The sequence below is a fragment of the Populus alba genome, chromosome 1, assembly GCF_005239225.2.
Source record: "Populus alba chromosome 1, ASM523922v2, whole genome shotgun sequence".
NCBI lineage: Eukaryota > Viridiplantae > Streptophyta > Magnoliopsida > Malpighiales > Salicaceae > Populus > Populus alba.
The window spans coordinates 52490631-52507887 of record NC_133284.1 but is presented as its reverse complement, the minus strand read 5'-3'; the positions used below and the strand labels follow the sequence as shown (position 1 = coordinate 52507887).

The following is a 17257-nucleotide window of genomic DNA, read 5'->3' as shown; positions in this document are numbered from 1 at the left end:
AAAGGTAATTTTAAGAAAAGACAATTGCCTAACAATAATTAGAGAAAGGCCCGTGGAGATCACTGATAATGCCAAGTGGATTGAGATGTGTCGCACGTGTACGACATCGCAGCCTCGTCATCTTCGTTTTCATGAACAATATTTTTCTTTCCTTGAGTCTGACCGAGTCTTCACCTTTGCTTACTTTGTGTCTACATCTACACTCATTTCTAATCTTCCTTCCCTTACTACCTTTCCAATTCCAAACTTCTCAAACCCACAAACTTTCCCTACCTCCACTTCGATTCCCTTATCACCATCTGCATCTATGTCTCTTGATCATTCTACAGGTTCAAGTTCTGTCGTGCTAGCTATTTCTCTATTTGATTCACCCATTGCTACTGCATCTCCAGCCTCCCTGTCTAGTCCTTCTAATCCACCTAGTCCCTCTAATCAGTCTCCATCAGGTTTGGACCTTTGTTGATCTCTCTAGCTACTCTCTTCCATAATAGACCCAACTTATCACGTCTACTATCCCATTAGCACCACGACAACACCATATGGTGTTGTGTTCACGAAAGCACAAGTCTGCCAACATGAGTTTGGTTTTTGCCACTCCATTGTCTTCAGACTCTTGGGCAACATCTTCTCCTGACCTTGAACCTTTAAATTTTAAGGAAGCTGATTAGAGCTGATCAGTTTCTGTGCTGGCATAATATAATGAAGTCTGAAATTACTGTTTTACATGATAATGGTACTTCATTCTTAGTTCCGTTTGAGCCCTCTATGAATATGGTTGGATGCTAATGGGTGTATTAAATCAAGTGCTAAGTTGATGGTGGTATTGACCGTTACAAGGCTTGTTTGGTTGCACGAGGGTTCACTTAGCAAGAAAGAATTGATTACTCAGAAACCTTCAGTCTTATGGTTAAACCGACAACTGTTTGGTTAGCTCTCATGTTTGTTGTATCTAAAGGTTGGCATATTCGACAACTTGATATTCATAATGAATTCCTTAATGGGTCACTTAGGGAGGTTGTTTATATAGAATAACCCACGAGTTTTGTAGACCTTACTTTGCCTACTCATGTCTATCGCTTTCATAAATCTTTTTATGACTTAAAACAAACCCCACAGGCTTGGTACACACGATTGAATGACTTTTTTCTTTCTATTAGCTTTCAGGCTTTCAAGGTTAATACCTTCTTATTTATTTTGTCTATGGATTGTGATATCTGTCATCTTCTTGTCTATGTCGATGGTATTTTACTCACTAGTAATAACTCTACTTCGGTTTAACGTCTTATTACTTTGTCGAGGTTAGAGCTTAAACTTCATGATTTGGGTAATGCTCATTATTTTTTAGGAATTAAAGTCACTACTACTAGTATGAGTCTCATGCTTAGTCAACACAAATATGTTCTTGATATCCTTTGTCGTGCTGGTACGTCGTCATATAAACCTGTTGATACTTCGACCTCCACTTATCTCCTAGTTTTGTCACTATTATTTGGTGTGACAATTTAGGTGCTATTAACTGTTTGTTAATTCAATTTTTCATGCTTGTACAAAGCATGCTAAGGTTGATTATCACTTTGTTTTTGATAGAGTGGCTAAAAAGGAGATTTACATTCGTTTTATATCCTCTAAGGACCAATTAGCTGATTTTTTACTAAGCCACTCCCTCACTCTGCCTTCACTTATTTACGGTCCATGCTTTATGTTGACAATCCAGCTTTAACTTGAGAGAGAGTATTATGGAATGTGTTATATCATAGGAAATATTTTACTTTTCTTATATAGATTTATCATGTATAGTATGTTCCATAATATCAGATGCAATGTTGTCCTAATCATCTTTGTGTGTATTTATTTTGAGAGGTGGCTAGTAAGCCTTTTAATTTACATAAAACACTACTTCAATCAGCACTTAAGGTAATTCATAGGTTTGTTGCCTTTGTTGATTTCTTGAGTTCAAATTTTAAAATTAATATGCATGAAAATTTATTTTTGAATGTGTCAAAATAATTAATGTAGAAGATATTTATTTAAAATATATATATTAGCTCGAAAAAATCTAATCTCAATTAACACATAAAATGATATAATGATATAAATATAAAAATTATTTGAAATATTGTGGGACGTAATAGAAATGTGAATATCATTCATCAATTCAAACTTGGTGCATTTTTGCCACCCGCCAATAACATAAAATTTCAAGATCATATCCCATTAGTGAAATATATATATTTTTTCGGGTAAAAATCAAATGCATGGTCATTTAATCAACCCCATATTTCCGGTTAATTGAAGTGATATTTAGTTAAATGAAACCCTTAATTTCAAATAGCATCAAACCAACCCATTTATTTTCATTTAAAGATAAATGATCCTCTATTTTTATTAAATCATGATATGATAAACTATTTTGGTCGTTTAATGAGCAATGAACTGGATAAAGGTCAAATCACCTTTGATTGGGAATGATGAGATTGATTTGATTCAACTAAAAGTAGAGAGTTCAAACAGACAAAAAGTAAAAAGTCGTGTTCTTAAACAATATTTTGTGCTTCTTGGATTTTTTTTTTTTAAAATTTTGTTATTAAATTTTTTTTCCACATACATGACTTACATAACATTTTGGAAGTCATCTATTCTACATTTCTTTTAATTAAACAAATGTTTTTTTATATGACATGAATTAGGATGATGGCTAGGGTTTTGAGTAATAAGTAGTGTCGCACTCGACATTGCGGCGACCCTAAAAATAATTTTTTTAATTATTATAAAAAAAGAACAGATTTCTGACATCCGGTTCTTTTAGGAAAAAATGTCTTATTTGAGGAGTCGCCACCTAGTATTATGGTCACTAGGAACCCTAACTGGTCAATAGAGATTCTATGGCTCGAGATTGATTATGTAAAAGAGAAGATATTATCACCTCTTAAACATTCTGCCTAAGGTAGACTGCATTGTTGGTTTTGTCTTAAATTGCTAAATGTTTATTAGTTTATGCTATGATGCTTTGTTTATAATATTCATGACTCTGGCGCCAGTGAATATTCGAGCTCGAATAATTCCAACTCTGGCGTTGGTAAAAATTCGTAGCTACGAAAATAAAATTAGATCAATATATTTTTTTTATTCCTTACTCTAGCGCTAGTGAATAAATAAATAAAAATAAATTTATTTTTACGCATGCACACATTTTTTATTTTTCTAGCTAAATAAAATAAAATAAAATGAATAAAAATAATATAAATTTAAACCGGTATTTTTATTCCTGACTCTGGGCGTCAGTGAATAAACCAATAAATTTATATTATTTTTATTCATGCATACACATTTTTTTTTATTTTTTATTTTTTTTATTTTTCTGTTTTCTATTTTTCTATTCTATTTTTTTCGGGCTGGGCCCAACTCAGCCCATGGGAACTGGACTGGGCTGGACCCAGTCGGCCTAGCCTGGTCACTGGCCCAAACCAATGACCCGGCTGGGCCATATGAAGCACGCTTGAACCAAATCACGTGGGCATGAGCAGCTAATTTTAAAAATAGAATGCGATAATTAATTAACGAAAAGCAGGGAGAACAAAGCAAAAGACTTACCTGGTTCTTTTGCAGATAATTCGCGCGAGAATGCTGAGGGAGACGCTCCTGCTTTCAAATTTCCTCTTGCTCCATCTGCTTGTCTCTCATGTTTTATTTCCCTCCTGTTTCTCTGTTTCGGCTTGTTTTTTTTTCTTCGCTCTGTTTTCCAGAACACCTCTCTACTCTCTCTCGGCCTGCTTCTTCTTTCTCTGTCTAGTCTCCTTCCCCTTACTTTTCTTCGTGTTCAATTCCCTGTTGAGGCTTTCTTCAATCAGCCCCTCATTGTTTTTTCATTCCTCTCCCCGTTGAAGATTGCATTAGTCAGCCCCTCAGTATTTGTTCGTTATTTACCTCTACCCTTCTGTGATATTTTTTTTTTGTCTCTTCTCCTTTGGTCTCTGTTCTTGGCTTTTTTTTCTTAGCCTCCTCTGTTTCTTTGAGAAGAAACAGAGGAAAGAAAGTTTGCTCATGGCTCTCTTCTCGTCTCTGTATTATGATTCCTCCTTTGGTTTTTCAGCAGTTTTTTCTCCGGTGTCTCCCTGCTCGTGGCTCTCTCTCTTTCTCTTTTTTTTTTTTTTTTCCGTTCTCGGTCTCCCCTGCTCTCAGTTTTTTTCTTTTTTCCCGTTCGTCACTTTTTCTTCCCCCCCAGTCTACTGGTTTTTTTCACCCCCTCCTTTTTTTCTTTGCTGTGGTCAATCTTTATAAGCCACCCCACACCCTTACACCTCCTAGCATGTATTTAATGGCACATCGTGGGCAAAAACGTTACCCACGTTCTCTGCCGTTTCTGTTGAATCGGGATGGAGGAGATGAACAGTAGAGTGTTTAATAGCGATTTGCATTTTGGTCCTTAAATATTTGGAAGTCTTGTAATTAAACCCCTACTTAATCTGTAATTGGACCCCTGCATTTCGGCGCCTTTTACCAGTTAGTCCTTGTATTTTAAGTTTTGCAATTTGGACCCCAATTAAACTCCAAACTTTGATATTTCTTCAATTAAGTCCCTGATTTCATTAATTTAATTAAATCCAAAGTCCAATTAAGTCTGAAACTTATCAATTCTATAATTAAGCCCCTTATTGGATTAATTAAATTAATTCCAAGTTTAATTAAATCTCAAAACTTATCAATTCTCCAATTAAACCCTTGATTGGATGAATTAAATTAATTTCAAGCTTAATTAAGTCTCAAAACTTAATCAATTCTCCAATTAAACCCTTGATTGGATTAATTAAATTAATTCCAAGCTTAATTAGATTAATTTTAAAGTTTAATTAAACCCCAAAACTTCCAATCATGTTGCCCTTAACCCAAATTTTAATTCTTTCTTCATTTATTTTATTTTACTTGTTTTTTTCATCATCATCATCATTATTATTATTATTTTATCCTTTTCAGTAAATAATAATAATAATAATAATTAAAATAAAATGGTCAAAAATTGGATTATGACAAGTAGAATGGGAGGACCCATTATTCTTACAAAAAAATAAAAATAAAACGCTACTAAAGATAGGGAAGAAGGGATGCTATGACTAGGAAGGCATTGTAAGTGTTAAGAGATGTATCAGAAGTTTCTTGTGATGCTAAGAAGAACCCAAAATAATGATATTGTTAAGTTGTGTTTGGTTAGTATTTTAGACTTTAATAAATAAAAACGTGTTTGATTGCAGGAATAACCGATAGAAAGGGTCCTGCTTCATACACCTTTTATGGTTGTATGGATACGAGATAGAGGAAGGCAACTATATTAGTTCAGAGTAAGTGTACACCATTACCATTAATTCACCAATATTCAATGTTTTTTAGATCATGAATGCCAAAAACTTTGAATATTTCGGACACATGATAAATGCATTCAAGAATTCAATGCTCGAAATAAATAACTTGGGAAAGATTTTGCCTTTACAACTTGCAATCAATGGTGTTGTCAAGTGTGGATACTTAGGCATGTGGTCTCGAATCTCGATCTTGTAGATGTATTGATAAAAAAGTTGAAAGTCTAGTGGGCTTTTGAATAAAAAATATCAAGATAAGACTTTTGAATTTCACCGTGTTGGAGCATTTTAATGTTGTAAGAAGTTTAAAGCTCCTTATATTAAGATTGAGAAAGAAAAATAAAAGGAAGTTGTTAAGAATTTAATTGATGGAACCGCTAGTTTAATTAGCAAGATTGTTGGGACTAAAGCAAAGAAAAAATGACTATGAACTAGCACCATTGGTAAGCCGAAGATTTGTTTCCTTTATTGATTTCTTGAGTTCAAATTTTAAGATTAATAGACACGAGAGTTTACATGAAATTTATCGAACATCGAGAAATTTTATTGAACATAATAGTGGATTTTTTAAAAAAAAAAAGAGTAGAAAAAAGGTATAGAATCAATATAAGATGTAGCTGCATCTGAATCATATGATCGATGTATCATGTTGTCATAAATTACTCAAGCCATACCAAGTGGAATACTCTGTTCATTCTTGAAAAAGTTATCAGGATCAACCTTTGACTTCACTTTCACCAATCTCATAAAATTGTCCTTGAACAGCCTGCTGCCATAAACCTTAGCTTTCTCAAAGCTGGTCTGATTGCTAGGATTGCTACCAATATCAATATCTCTATAGTTGAGAAATGCTTCCCTTGGATCTTTGCTCACATATGGAGTCATTGCCTCATACATTTGTCTTAACAAATTTATATGACGGTTGGTGGCCTCACTTCCTTCTTGATCACTCCAGTCTGTGGAGTACTGAATCTTGAATAGGTTTCCAGCTCTGTGAGGGAAAGGAGTCGCCGTAGCCGGAATCTCATCCATTCTTCCCCCATAAGGATTCCATTGCATCCATACTGGATCCACCTTGATCATCATCTTCCATATGTTCTCCAAACCTTCCTTTGGAATCACATTTTTTACATAATCAGATTTTCTTTTGAAAAAGCTTGTTTGGGTAGGCCTATCAAGTAGAACATCAAGAGATCTTCCGCTTCGACCGAACCAGTAAAGTGTGGATTCTACCCAACTCATTTCATTGCAGTCATTTTGTTGCAGATCCAATTCAGGGAATCTCATTTTCATCAAGGGAAGAAGTTTGCTGCTTGGTCCAAGAAATTGGCCAATGAATGAAACACTAATTGTCTTGCTTCCGCCGGAGCCTCCATTGACTACTTGTGGCGAGGCTCTAATGAAAAGTTCTTGGTCTAGTTTACTAGCAACCTCTTGCCACCGATAAACAAGATCTGTTGCACCTTCCTTCAAGGTCTTAGCGACATTAAATGTTGTCACTTTGGGAGGAACCTGAACCAAATTAATCTTCCAAGAAAGAATGACACCAAAGCTTGCTCCACCACTTCCTCTAATTGCCCAAAACAAATCTTCTCCCATGGACTTTCTATCAAGGATTTTGCCATTGACATCAACTAGTTTCGCATCCACGATATTATCAATCGAAAGACCATATTTTCTCATCATATTCCCATAACCTCCACCACTAATGTGTCCTCCAGCTCCAAGAGTAAAGCAAACACCAGCTGGAAAGGCAAGCACATTGCTCTTCTTGGCAATACTATGGTAAAGTTCACCAATTGTTGCCCCAGATTGAATCCAAGCTGTCTTTCTCACAATATCGATGTCGATGGAACGGAGATTGAACATGTCAAGAATGACAAATGGAACATTAGATACGTAGGATAGCCCTTCATAGTCATGGCCACCACTACGGATTCTGATTTGCAAGCCATTGCCCTTTGCACAAATAACAGTTGCTTGGACATGGGATTCATGCATGGCAGCAATTATAGCAAGCGGTTTTGGGGTTGCTGAGGTCAAAAATCTGCTGGCTTTGGCATATGCTCGCAAAGTTGGTTCAAAAGACGAATTACTTCTCCTGTAAATGGCTCTGGAGACAGGGTAAGAGGGATGACTATGACTAGGAAGGCACTGTAGAAAATTGTCAAGAGATGTATCACAAGCTGCCAATGATACGAATAAAAAAAGAAGTAAGAACATAGAGAGTGTTAGAGACATTGAAGCCTTGATCAATTTGAGGAAAATGCTTCAGTTCCTGGCTACCTGTGCAGACAGACTTCATGCATGGCCGTTGTAATTATATAATGAGAATGGAGAGGGAGCTGTCCAAAGTTTTTAATTATTTATTTATTTATTCAAAGTTTTCTAGATAATGCTGAAAACCTTGTATGGTTGGAATTTCTATTGATAATCTGAAGGGGGCCACTACTCCACAATTTTATATTAAAGTAAAAGCTGGTCCTAATTCCTACTGTGACTTCTTGCACGATTTTTGCTTAGATAAACTTGCAACCATATGACCTCAGACTTCGAATATTAAATAATCTCTTAGTTGAACATTTGGCATAGTCATGAGTGGCGTGCTTTTAATGTTTGAACACAAATTCACAATACACACACTAGCCATAATTTGACCCATGCGGGGAGATATTTTCCAAGGCAGATTTATATATTTTTTAAAGCAACAATGATATTTCAAACAAATATTATCAAGCTCCTTTTATTTTATTGTATCATGGACATTAAAATTATCTATTTTGATGGTTAAAAATAGCTAACTAGTGATCTTTTTTGTTATCATTGGAATTTAGATACCTCTTTACCTCTTCTTTCTCTACTCATAGACTAAAAAATAATAGAAATAATTTTTTTGTATCAAAAATGTTTTTTTAAAAAAAATCTAAAGAGACCTAAATTGTATAAATGATATTATTTTAAAAGTTTAAGGATCTAAGTTGTGTCATTTCAATCCATTTTCTTTCAATTTCACACTTATTTAAGAAATTAGAATCAATTAGTCTTTAATTACGTGAAATCATCCAAAATTAAATTAACTTCAAGGACCAAAATAAATAATAAAAAAATACATAATTAATGCCATCCATAATATTTTATGTGTGTGTGGACAATGGGGCTCCATATTACCTCAATCATGTGGATATATATGATATAGTGGATATTGGAATATTTCTTTGAAATGCCTTGCATCGCGTGACATATGCATGAGGTATATACATATAATATTTTGCATAAGATATTGGAATTCTTATAGATGAGAGGAAACCTTCATTTGATTTCGAACCTATAAATTTTATTAATTAGATCCTAGATGTTTTTAAAAAACTTTCAATTAGTTTATTTTTATGTTAATGTTCATCAATATTTTTATCAAATTTTCCTCAAGTTGATGTTATTTTAGTGCAAAGAAAATCACACAATTAGACTTAACTATTAAAGAAATTAATAAAACAACACAAGTGAGAAATGTAGAAAACTTTTGGAACGTATTGATAAAAATTATAAATTTTAGATGCAACTAAGAATAAATATATATATAAATTTTGAGACTAAAATAGTTGAAGTCTAATTGTGTGATATTCTTTGCACTAAAATAACATCAACTTGAAGAAAATTTGATTAAAATTAATATTGATGAACATTAACATAAAAATAAACTAATTGAAAGTTTTTTTCAAAAATTTAGGATCTAATTAATAAACTTTATAGGTTCAAAATCAAATTAAGGTTTCCTCTCAACAATAAGAATTCCAATATTCTATGCAAAATATTATATGTTTTTTTTGGAAGATGTTGATATGCTAAAGGGGTTAACCAAAGGGGCTAACAAGAAGCTAACTAAAAGTAAAATACAACAACAAAAGAAAAATAAAAAAGAAATAAAAAATACAAAAACATAAAGTAAATAATAAAAAATAAAAAGTTAACATATACAAATAAAAAAAAAAATCAAGACTGAAGGAGCTGATGCATCACATTTAAATGTTTGATTTAGTATTGTTAAATCAATTTATAATGCCTTCATGTCCATAATTAAATCAGTTTCAATAAGCATGAAATAATTATTCGTTGACTTGTGCAAAAAATATTATATGTATATACCTCATGTATATGTCACGTGATGCAAGGCCTTTCAAAGAAATATTCCAAGATCCACAAAATGTTGAGAATTTGCGTTCAAACATTAAAAGCACGCCACTCATGACCATGACAAATGTTCAAACTAAGAGATTATTTAATATTCGAAGTCTGAGGTCATATGATTGCAAGTTTATCTAAGCAAAAATCGTGCAAGCAGTCACTGTAGGAATTAGGACCAGCTTTTACTTTAATATAAAATTTTAGAGAAATTCCAACCGTACAAGGTTTACAACATTATCTAGAGAAAACTTTGAATAAAGAAATAAAAAAACTATGGACTCTCACTCCATTCTCATTATATAATTAGAACAGCCATGCATGAAATCTGTCTGTACAGGTAGCCTGGAACTGAAGCTTTATCCTCAAAATGATCAAGCCTTCAATGTCTCTAACACTCTCTTTGTTCTTAGTTATTTTGTAAAACTCATTATCAGAAATTAAAACAAAAAAAATAATTTATAATATTCATTGCATTGTCAAAATCCAAACTTAATTAAAACAAAGTAAGAGTAGAATGTCTTAAACATCAAATTAAAACTAAAATAAAAGCTTCGCGAAACAAGTAAGACATATCGACTAAAACTGAAGAAGCAATAATACTCAATAAAGTCCACCTGCTAACAGAAACTAAGAACATAAATAATATTAAAAATTAGGGATGAGTTCAACCAACTGAATTAGGGAATAATATTTAATATACATTTTAAATTTTAATAGTTTACAAATCGATTTATCTTAAAATACATATACATACTAAACATATTATCATAAAGTAGTGGAATACATAGCAAAAAAGTATCATAGTAAAGAATAGAAAAATAAAAGTAGGAAGAAATAAAGTTAGCTAAGAAAAATATTTATTGACTCAAGACCTATATTCTTGGCCCATCAAACCCAAACCCAAGTTTAGCCCAAACTCAAGAACCCAATTTAACCTATGTATATAAAGGGGATTTTTGCTAGAAAATTTGTTTTGCCTTTCTTCTCTTCTCCCTCCCCTACGATAACTTTTCTCCCATATATACTAAAGATTCAGCTTTATCTAAACTTTAGCTTGGGTTTTAAGAAGGGTTAAAGAAACAAGTAAGTATTATGACTACCTTTTATGCTATTTTTTTTTTATTAGAAACTTGATAGTTGATGAATTTAAAGAAGTGTCTATGTTTTTTATTATGATTTGATAATTGAATGATTTAAGAATTTTAATTGATGTATTAAGGTATTCGTTGGCTTAAAACTAGTTGATTAGGTAACTGGAATTATGGGTTTTAAAAGAGCAAGTTAATTATGTTTTATCTATAGATTTGAAGATTTTCATACCGAGATTCTAGAATCCTGATCAATTGGTTAATCTATTTTGGTTTGAATCGGTTGATAGGTCGACTTGTGGTGGCGGTAGAATGATTGGTTATTTCGGTCAACTTATTGACCTAACAATGGGGGTTAATCAAGTCTGCTAGGTTCAATAATTTTGGGATATGTTTGAGATCGATCAGGTGAATTAGTTTGACTTTATAATTACATTTGGTCTCTAAGCTTAGAGTTTCAATCTTTTATGTTATTTGCTTCAAGTTATTTTTTATTATTTTCCCGTATTCGTTATAGGTTCTGCTAACGTTCCTACTAGTGATTCTTAGTAGTTTCTGGTTTTGCCATGTTTTTCTTTTGCTCCATTCTTAGCTTTTGTTAGCAAGTTGATCTTTGTTTTAGAGTTCCTGTTACTTTGTTTATTGGTATGCCTTGCTTGCTTCCATGAAGCTTTTCTTAGTCTTTCTTATTTGATGTCTTAGACACTCTAGTATTACAATGTTTTCATTCAAGTTTAGATTTTTATTTCAAAGATTAGATTTTTATTTAATGTAATAAATATTTTGAATTATAAATTATTTTATTTGTTTTGAGGAATATTTGAAAGATTATGAAATTCTATTTTTAAAGGATGCATGTTTCTTAATCAAGTTTGGTTAACATTATTAAGGAAAGCAAGTTAGATAGTGTAGTACTCAGTCAATAGTTTAGTTTTATGTAATCAAGTTAATCTAACAAAAAAAATCAAAGTCAAAACCTAGCATGCATATAAAGCATATAATTGATTATATATGATTACACTTTAAATACAAAAGATCTTAACTTATCACATACAAAGCTAATATTATAAAATCAATATAAATGTAAGATACTTGTTGATGACCCTAGAACTAGAATCATATAATAACTTCTTGTTGTTGAATATCAATCTTTTATCCTTAAAAATTTTATTGCTGAAATCACTTGATGGAAACAAAGATGTATTCAGTCAACCTTCTTGAATTCCAACAACTCCTTGTTTAAGTGCTCTTTAAAATAAGGTTTATGAACTCTAGGAAATATAACTCAACATCTCTCTATAATAATATAACCTAAGCTCTAGAGTAGGAAAAAACTTAGAAAGAAACTTAGTTTAAAAGAAAAGAAAAAGATAATTTAAAAATTAAAGTGAAGAAGAATATCAAAATATGTGCTTTAAAAACCATTTTTTTTCTTTTGAAAAACTATTCAAGAAGAAGAAGTTGTTCAAACTCTTTATTCGTGGGCTAAGTATTTAATTGGGCTAGTAAAAAAATATTCTTTATAGGCAAAATAATTATTTTATAATAAATCAAATCCATGTTCAAAATAGGTTAGCAAAAAAAAAAAAAAAACCCAGAGGTCTACACCTAAGCCTGAGTCTACGCCTCTATATATCTAAGCCAAGTGTGCAAGTGTGGGTTAAACCTAAACTACCTTGTTAAGATTTATTTATGACCCTTCTACTTTACTCTATATAAATTACATTATAATCTTGTATTTTTCTAATATTGGATAGCTGAATTTGGAGGGATTATAATGTTGGCCAAGAGGGGCGAAGCAGAGGAGGGATTATAGATTGCCACAAAGCCAAGAAGGGATGCGTTTGGGTGGATGGATAAGACCAATTGACGAGCTGAACCTGCATCATAATGGTTAGATAAACATGCATGAGATGATGAGCAGGGGAGGGGCGGTGGTTGTGGTAGGGTGGCTGTTTGGAGTGGGTAATGATGGGTGGTGGAGCAGAGTCGGGAGGGTGACAGTGGCAGGTTGGGTGCGGGTTGTGTTCGAGACCTTTGCAATATGTTCGGAATTATCAAATGAAAACACATGTTCATGGAAGCGGACATGACGGGAAATATAAATGTGGTGAAATGCAATGTCAAAACATCGATAACCAAGGTGCGAGGAACTATAACAAAAAAACACACATGAAGAGGAACTGGCACGACCAAAAGATTGATGTCTTCTCCCAAGTGCAAGAGTGTCGAAGTAATAAATAACCCAGCAAAACCGGGGTCTATCCACATGAAGGTTAACTATATAAATTATAAATAATAATAATGATGATGATGATGAGGTAAAGAGGACTTTGAGATGTAAGATTAATGTGAGGATTAATCAAAGATAAAAACAATTGTCAAGGTTAGAGGATCCACTAATAGTATTAGAAATAAGTATAGTATAAACTCTTTTTATTAATCAACTGGAAACCACATAAAGGAGGTTCTAATCGGATGATTTATCCTTAATAGGTCATTATAAATTTTTAACATAATCATATTAATTATCTTATTAAGTAACACCAAACTTTTAAATATTATCTGGAATTCATGATGCTAACTTATGTTAACAACAAATCAAGCTCCTTTCATAGCACAAGTGTAGGTTATACCTTACGGTTGGCTATGAAAGTGCCAAGCATTTGTTGTATCAAGTGTTATACAACACAAATCTAGATTAACCATTTAACAAGCAAGGTATTAAGAATTAATAAGATAAAAAGATAGGACATGTTAATAACAAATTTTCTTGGAAATAAACATTGAAGTCCATGTTGAGTTTATATTATACCTATTCTAACACCATTAGTGAAACCTTTTCACCTTGACGTAATAAACTTAGATAAACATAACAAAGAAGAGAAACATAAATAAAAACCATAAGAACATAAGTATAGTAAAGGAAATGAAAAGCATAAAAAAGAGATTAAGGAAAATATAACTTGAAATAAAACTTAAACATTACAAAAATATAAAAAAAGAAATAAATAGCATAATCTTGATCTGAACAACTAAGATGCTTAAATATATGGCAAATGCCTCCTTTTATAGGCTAAAATTTGAAACTATTGATTTGATGACTAATTGTTGAGTGAGTGACCACATCTTCACTTGGTGACAATCCTTATCTTCTTTTCTAAACAAAACATCATTGATAACGTTAGAATTTGAACAAACTTAACCATGAAACTTCTAGGAAATTATCTCAGCTTTTCAAGGAAAAAAAATTAAGGTCATTTGAACTTTTAGAACTCGAGATATAGGCTAAACACTAAACAATGTCCGGGAGACCGTTGAAACAAACAATCAAACGGAGATCGATGGGCAAGAACAGTAGTAAACGTGCGATTTATAAGATAAACAGAGGTTTCACAAGCATAATTCAAAACTGAAAAGATGCTTTACATTACCCTAAAAGAGTAAGTCTTGTTTCCACACCTATGATGACACTCTACTATGTCATTTTGTTAATGAGTGTGAGAACAAACCAGACGATGATGGATACCAATGGTTTGAAAGAAGGTGGATAGTTTGCGGTATTCACCACCCCAATTAGTTTGAACATATTTTATTTTTAATGAAAATTAACATTATACAAGAATATGAAATTAATGAAAAACAGAGTAAACATCAGACTTAGTAATGAGTGGGTAATAGCATACTTATTTTGTATAATCCTCATCAAAGATAACAAAATAACGATAGCCATTCGAATAGAAGAGGGGAGCAGAACCCCATACATTACTAAAACTTAATTCAAGTGGAGCAGAAGTTTTGTGATCTGTAGGTCCTAAAGACAAACATGATGATTTTCTTAAAGGACAACTTTGACATTGAAAATTAAGACATTTGTTGTTACAAATGATCTTATTTTTCGAGATTAACAATTGAAAAATACATGAAATAGGATGACCTAGTCGATGATGCCATAAATCGGCAAAAGTAGAAGTGCAAGGAGACTAATAGGCTTAAGGAACTAACGTGATTGAAGACTTGGTTAGGGGATAGAGACCATCTTTACTCTGACCTGATAGAACGACTTCATTAATCTTGAGATCTTTGACATAAAACACATGAGGGTGAAATTCAATATAAACATTATTATCAAGATAAAATTTATGAACAAAGAGCAGAGGTTTCGTGATTGTAGGAACATGAAGAACATTAGATAAGGTGAAAGAACGATGTGGTGTATATATTTTTATATGACTAAGATGAGATATAGGAAGGCCCTTACCATCACCAACATGCAAATTATCATTACCAAGATACGGATCTGAAGCAGTCAAGGTGGCAAGATCTGGTGTGACGTGTTGATTGGCATCGGTATTCAGAAACCAATTGGCAGAACTGGTTGAGGAGAGATTACGCTACGCCAGATTATAGTAGGCTGCTTGAGTTGAGGATAGTGGGGAGCGATATAGCTAGAAATTTATCATAGTTGGTAGTGTGGATTCTACCCCCTATTGTGCTGCCAATTTCCCTGCCAATTACCTTGTCGAGGAGCTCTGGAAGCTGCGGTGATCTGGTCTGGAGCCAGCATACCGGTTGCCTCTGCTGTTGAACTAGTTAGGGTGCCAATCACCATTGAAATGGCCCCTGCTGTGACTAGAATTGCCAAAGGTCTGGCGTTGCGTAACAAGGGCAGACATTGGGGTGTTGGGTGTGGGCAACAGAGAAGCATGTATGGTAGCCAATGATTTGTGAATAAATTCATGCGTGAGGATATGACTGTGAAGATCCACGTACGATAAAGGTTCGGCCTTGGTAATAAGGCTTGTTACTAAGTCTTTAAACTCTCCCTGAAGACCACAAAACATATATAAGTTGAAATCCTTAAGCGAAACTGGCTGGCCAACAACGACTAACTCATCAAACAAGACCTTAGCTTTTTTCATAAATTGAGTTACTGATTCATCACCCTGTTGAAGATCCTAAAGAGAGCCATGAAGTTGCATAATACAAGAGTTTAAGGTGGAAGCGAGTGCATGTTCAAGAGTACGTCAGGTAGAACAAGAAGTTTGGTAGCTAACAACAATATGTAAAACTTTAATGGATAGGGAGGAAATGAGAGCACTCAAAATAAGTTGGTCCTGTTGTTTCCAGCGAAGAAAGAGTGGATTTACTTGAAGAGAGGTACCATCGGCAGCAAGAACATGTAGAGATGGACATGTGTTGGAGCCATCAACAAAACCAAAAACTCCTTGACTGAGGAGATACGACATCATCTGCATACGCCAATATAGATAATTGGTGTTTGTTAATTTGATGGAGATGACTTGATGAGTGTGAGAAAGTGAGATTATAGCAGCGACAACAAAGATAGAAGCTACATCAGACATAGGCTGCAAGAAGAGAGTATTGTGGAGGTTGAAGAGAGTGTTCACCAATAACAACATATGAGGAGAAAACAAGGGGTGATGCAGTAGAGGAAGACAGAGGAGCCGCGACAAGAGAAGAGGCCTGCACTGCCGGTGCTATAGAAGAAGAAGTAATGGCGGCTGTTCCATTTCAGAGGAAGCTGTGATGAAAGTGTTTTAGTTATTTTACGGCTTTGATACCAAGTTGAGAATAATAAAATGTCTTAGGTTGTGCCTTAGCCAACCATCCTATTTATATAGATGTGGTAGAGCACGGTAGTAACTATAGGGATTACAATATTGGAATAATCCTACATTAATTTCCTATTCAGATATATACATTCTATAATAGGGTTCCACAAAAACATACCAATCAAGGATTATTTGAAATTAATTTTTCATTCATCTATAATTAATTTTAATTATGTTAATGGTTTATATCAAAGAACTTTTGTTAAAGAATAATTTCAATAAATCTTTAATCCTAAAAGTAAGTGTACACCACTTTTAGAAGGCTTCTATAGGTACATAAAAGTTAGATTAAAAAGAAAAATATACAAAGATACAATAGAGAAAGATTTACAATAAAACTTCCTTATCATTACTCTAATCTACATCGGGCCAGAAGATAAATAATGAGCTCTCAATAACATCACAACTTTCATGATCATCTTGCGCTTACCTGCTGATGAACCTAAAGATTTATGAATTACTTGAAAATGACCATTAGGTGATGAGGAGTAGATATGGTGAAGGAAAAGAAGAAAAGATCATTACTCTTTAATTAAGAAGTGATTGGATTCATCCATCAAATACTTCTCTAGCTAATTTAGACATTAGTACTCCAACAAAAATAAAAAGATTGTTGATCTCTGAATTCTTAGTTGAACATCTACGTCTACATTAATTAGTAAGTAGTGCAATATTTTTCCACTGATTATTGAATTCCTTACCTATTAACTTTCAGAATTTAAAATTTGGTTTACTTTCAACATCCCCCTTTAAATTTGATTTCTTTATAAGTCCATACACATCTTTCATTTCGATAAAAACATCATATTTGAGTGGCTTTGTGAATATGTCTACGACTTGGTCTTGTGTCTTTACATACTTGACTTCAACTTCCTTGTTCGCAATACAATCTTATAAATAATGAAATCTTGTATCAATATGTTTTCTTATATAATGAAATACTGGATTCTTTGCTAATGGAATGGATGATAAGTTGTCCACATATATTTCAATAAACTTT

General features: G+C 33.0%; 1 protein-coding gene across 1 annotated transcript; it reads right to left on the bottom strand.

Moving 5' to 3' along the window:
* Positions 1 to 5873: 5873 nt before the first annotated feature.
* LOC118061941 (berberine bridge enzyme-like 17) lies at positions 5874 to 7667 on the bottom strand. The gene has a single exon (XM_035075584.2). It carries the CDS (start codon positions 7590 to 7592, stop codon positions 6015 to 6017), a length of 1578 nt encoding a protein of 525 aa, XP_034931475.1. The 5' UTR covers positions 7593 to 7667; the 3' UTR covers positions 5874 to 6014.
* Positions 7668 to 17257: the final 9590 nt, after the last annotated feature.

Bases quoted from the DNA above. Each gene is read 5' to 3' on its own strand.
- LOC118061941 (XM_035075584.2), bottom strand. From the start codon at position 7,592: ATGTCTCTAACACTCTCTATGTTCTTACTTCTTTTTTTATTCGTATCA.